This window comes from Protobothrops mucrosquamatus, unplaced genomic scaffold, assembly GCF_001527695.2.
Source record: "Protobothrops mucrosquamatus isolate PMUCROS unplaced genomic scaffold, P.Mucros_1.0 scaffold7516, whole genome shotgun sequence".
NCBI classification, from domain to species: domain Eukaryota; kingdom Metazoa; phylum Chordata; class Lepidosauria; order Squamata; family Viperidae; genus Protobothrops; species Protobothrops mucrosquamatus.
In genome coordinates this window covers 10894-14875 of record NW_015393316.1, presented here as the reverse complement: position 1 = coordinate 14875, position 3982 = coordinate 10894, and the positions used below count along the sequence as shown (strand labels likewise).

General features: G+C 41.8%; 1 protein-coding gene across 1 annotated transcript in view; it reads left to right on the top strand.

The window, feature by feature from the left end:
* The window catches only part of LOC107300580 (TBC1 domain family member 1-like), a 29728-nt gene that overhangs the window by 17206 nt on the left and 8540 nt on the right, over window positions 1–3982 (top strand). Inside the window, 3 exon segments of the mRNA XM_015829894.2 lie at window positions 3–113; window positions 702–860; window positions 3162–3406. Of these exon segments, the coding sequence (XP_015685380.2) occupies window positions 3–113; window positions 702–860; window positions 3162–3406 (515 nt within the window).

Below are 3982 nucleotides of genomic sequence, written 5' to 3'. Positions count from 1 at the left end.
AATCACCCCGTGCCTCAAAGAAGTAATGTCGGTTTGGGATAAAATGCTGAACACACCAGGAAGATCGAAGATGAAGTTTGACATGGACAAAATACACGCTGCTGTTGAGAAAGGTGAGTGAATCTAATTCTTGAGGGATGGAGATATGTTGGCACTTCGGAAAGTGAATTAGTATCTCAGAGAGTGCCAAGGACCCCACAGTCCTCCTCCCACTCCTCCTCCTCCTCCTCCTCCTCCTCCTCTCTGCAAACCCCCCTCCCTTCTAGCACTAATGATGTTCCTTAGTTGGGTAATGACACGTCTGCAAGAAAACCACCAAGCTCAGAGAGCACCAAGGACCCCACAGTCGTCGTCCTCCTCCTCCTCCTCTCTGCAGACCCCCCTCCCTTCTAGCACTGATGATGTTACCTAGTTGGGTCATGAAACATCTGCGAGAAAGCCGCCCAGCTCAGAGAGCACAAGAGCCATATTCCTCTCCTTTTGCTCCTTGCCGATGGCATTAACTCACCTCCAGGATAAATGAGCTTATCCTAGCAGCATTTCAAGGTCCTTCCAGACGGACCTCCCCATAGCACGGAATGATTTCTTCTTAAAGCAGGAAGCTTGTAAATACCGAGTACCGTAGTGTGTGTGTGTGTGTTGGCACCTAGTCTCATTCCCTGCTGTTCTTTCTTTCGCTCTTCAAATCTTTTTTCGAAAAGGAGTTCCTCGGCAGCAACGGGGGGAGATATGGAAATTTTTAGCAGAGCTGCACCAACTCAAGCACCCATTTCCAAATAAGCAACAGCCGAAGGACACCCCTTACAAGGAGCTCCTGAAACAGCTGACTTCCCAGCAGCATGCAATTCTGATTGATTTAGGTAAGTCTGCCCGCCAGCAACTCTGATATTAAAACTCGGAAGGTTATGCATTTGCAAAGAGGTTTTACGTCTGACTAGACTGTGGGATATAATAATAATAATAATAATAATAATAATAATGATGATGATGATGATGATGATGATGATGATGATGATGATGATAAAGTTGGAAGGGACCTTGAAGGTCATCTAGTCCAACCCCCTGCTCAGGCAGGAAACCCTACACCATTTCAGACAAATGGCCGTCCAGTCTCTTCTTAAAAACTTCCAGTGTTGGAGCATTCACCACTTCTGGAGGCAGGTTGTTCCACCGGTCAATTGTTCCACTGGTCAATTGTTCTCCTTAGTTCTAGGTTGCTTCTCTCCTTGGTTAGTTTCCACCCGTTGCTTCTTGTCCTGCCTTCAGGCGCTTTGGAGAATAGCTTGACTCCCTCTTCTTTGGGGCAGCCCCAGAGATACTGGAAGACTGCTATCATGTCCCCCCTCGTCCTTCTCTTCGTTAAACTAGACGCCCCCAATTCCAGCAACCGTTCCTTATATATTTTAGCCTCTAGCTAAAGGAGTGTCGAAAGACCCAGATTCGATTCCTGGGCAATTTCTGCCTCCACGATTAGCGGCTGGTTGGTAACCAAGGCAGTGCCGATGTGGATTCCCTGTGTCCATCCTTTGAAGGAGGGGCGGTTCAGAAATGGGAAAAATAAATAAAAATTAAAATACCCTTTCCCAGCCCCTAACCCAGTTTTGCCTCTTATAATAATAATAATAAAGTTGGAAGGGACCTTAGAGGCCATCTAGTCCAACCCCCTGCTCAGGCAGGAAACCCTATACCATTTTGGACAAATGGCTGTCCAGTCTCTTCTTGAAAACTTCCAGTGTTGGAGCATTCACCGCTTCTGGAGGCAGATTGTTCCACTGGTTAATTGTTCTAACTGTCAGGAAATTTCTCCTTAGTTCTAGGTTGCTTCTCTCCTTGGTGAGTTTCCATCCGTTGCTTCAGGGTGCTTTGGAGAATAGCTGGACTCCCTCTTCTTTGGGGCAGCCCCTGAGATACTGGAAGACTGCTATCTTGTCCCCCCTCGTCCTTCTCTTCGTTAAACTAGACAGCCCCAATTCCAGCAATCGTTCCTTATATGTTTTAGCCTCCAGTCCCCTGATCATCTTTGTTGCTCTTCTCTGTACTCTTTCTAGAGTCTCAACATCTTTTTTACATCGTGGTGACCAAAACTGGATGCAGTATTTCAAGTGTGGCCTTACCAAGGCCTTGTAAAGTGGTATTAATACTTCACGTGATCTTGATTCTATCCCTCTGTTAATGCAGCCTAGCACTGTGTTGGCCTTTTTGGCAGCTGCAGCACACGGCTGGCTCCTATTTAGGTGATTGAAGAAGAGTATATCACCATATTTAGGTGATATATTGAAGAAGTGTCTTGGTGGCCAATGGTCTTCAGCCCTTAAAATCTTCTACAGATGGTCCTCCACTTAAAAACCCTTTATTGACTATTTGAAGTTACGGAAAAAAGTAACTTATTATGGGTTTTCACGCTTGCGACCGTTGCAGTATCCCCATGGTCGTTTGATCAAAATTCAGACGAGTGCCATATTTACAGTAGTGGCCAAAATCGTGGAAACCTTTTGGGAAAAGCGTACCGTAGAAATGCCACCTTTGGTTAAGTTTCCACGCATTTTTCTTCTAATTTCTTTATAACTGTAGCCTTGCTCACTTAATAAGACTATTTTACGTTGCTTTCTGGGCGACCAGTCAACTCTTTGCACCACGACTTTAATTTTATTACGTTTTACAAGCTCACTCAATGAAAGAACACAAAAAAACCCCAACCAACCTGATAGCGATCACATAACACACTGACAAACGTCCTCCTCTTGGCTTCAATACATGACATCAAGAACCGAATCCTACTGTGATCTGATTGGCTCATTGGCAAAACAAGATGACACCCGATTGGCTCTCTAAACACTCATGCTCATTGGCTACAATCAGATGAAGGAAAGCTACCTGAGATCAACCTAAGCAAGTTGGGCTTCCTTTTTCTGGTTATTTGATTATAACTTTTCATAGAACGCAGTACAGATAATTGAACAAACTTGGTTGCATTACATACTTGATTAAATTATCTTTCCATTGATATATAATTTTATGGCACTATTCCAATTCTATTCTACTCCATTCCTATATTCTATTTTATTCTATTCTATGAATTGTGTTTTTGTTTTTTGTTTTTTTAATATTTGGAAAGTGTTTGTATGACAGTACGGCCTTCTCTTTTTTCCTCTTTCCCATAGGACGCACTTTCCCGACACATCCCTACTTCTCAGCCCAGCTTGGAGCTGGACAGCTCTCTCTCTACAATATCTTGAAGGCGTATTCCCTCCTGGATCAGGAAGTAGGCTATTGTCAAGGCCTCAGTTTTGTGGCAGGGGTGTTGTTGCTGCACATGAGCGAAGAAGAAGCCTTCAAGATGCTGAAGTTCCTGATGTTCGATATGGGCCTTAGGAAGCAATATCGACCCGACATGACGATTCTACAGGTCAGAAGATTCATTATGTTTATTTAGTTTTGAATTAATAGGTGAACTCTGTATTCCATTTCTACAGGAACATGAATAGAATAGAATAGAATAGAATAGAATAGAATAGAATAGAATAGAATAGAATAGAATAGAATAGAATAGATATTGGAATATAGAATGGAATATAGAATGGAATATAGAATGGAATATAGAATAGAATAGAATAGAATAGAATAGAATAGATATTGGAATATAGAATGGAATATAGAATGGAATATAGAATAGAATAGAATAGAATAGAATAGAATAGAATAGAATAGAATAGAATAGAATAGAATAGAATAGAATAGATATTGGGATATAGAATAGAATGGAATATTTTCATTTCATTTTTTTTTCATTTTATTAAATTTATACCCCGCCCTTCTCCCGGAGGACTCAGGGCGGCTTACAGCCAGTTTAAAAACAATAGTACAATACCATACAAAATTTAAAAATGATTAAGAATAAATATTTGAATTGGCCGCTTCTACTAAAATTTTGTTAAAACCAATTAAAATACCCCTAGGCCAGTCCTGCCCGCTGAAATAACCA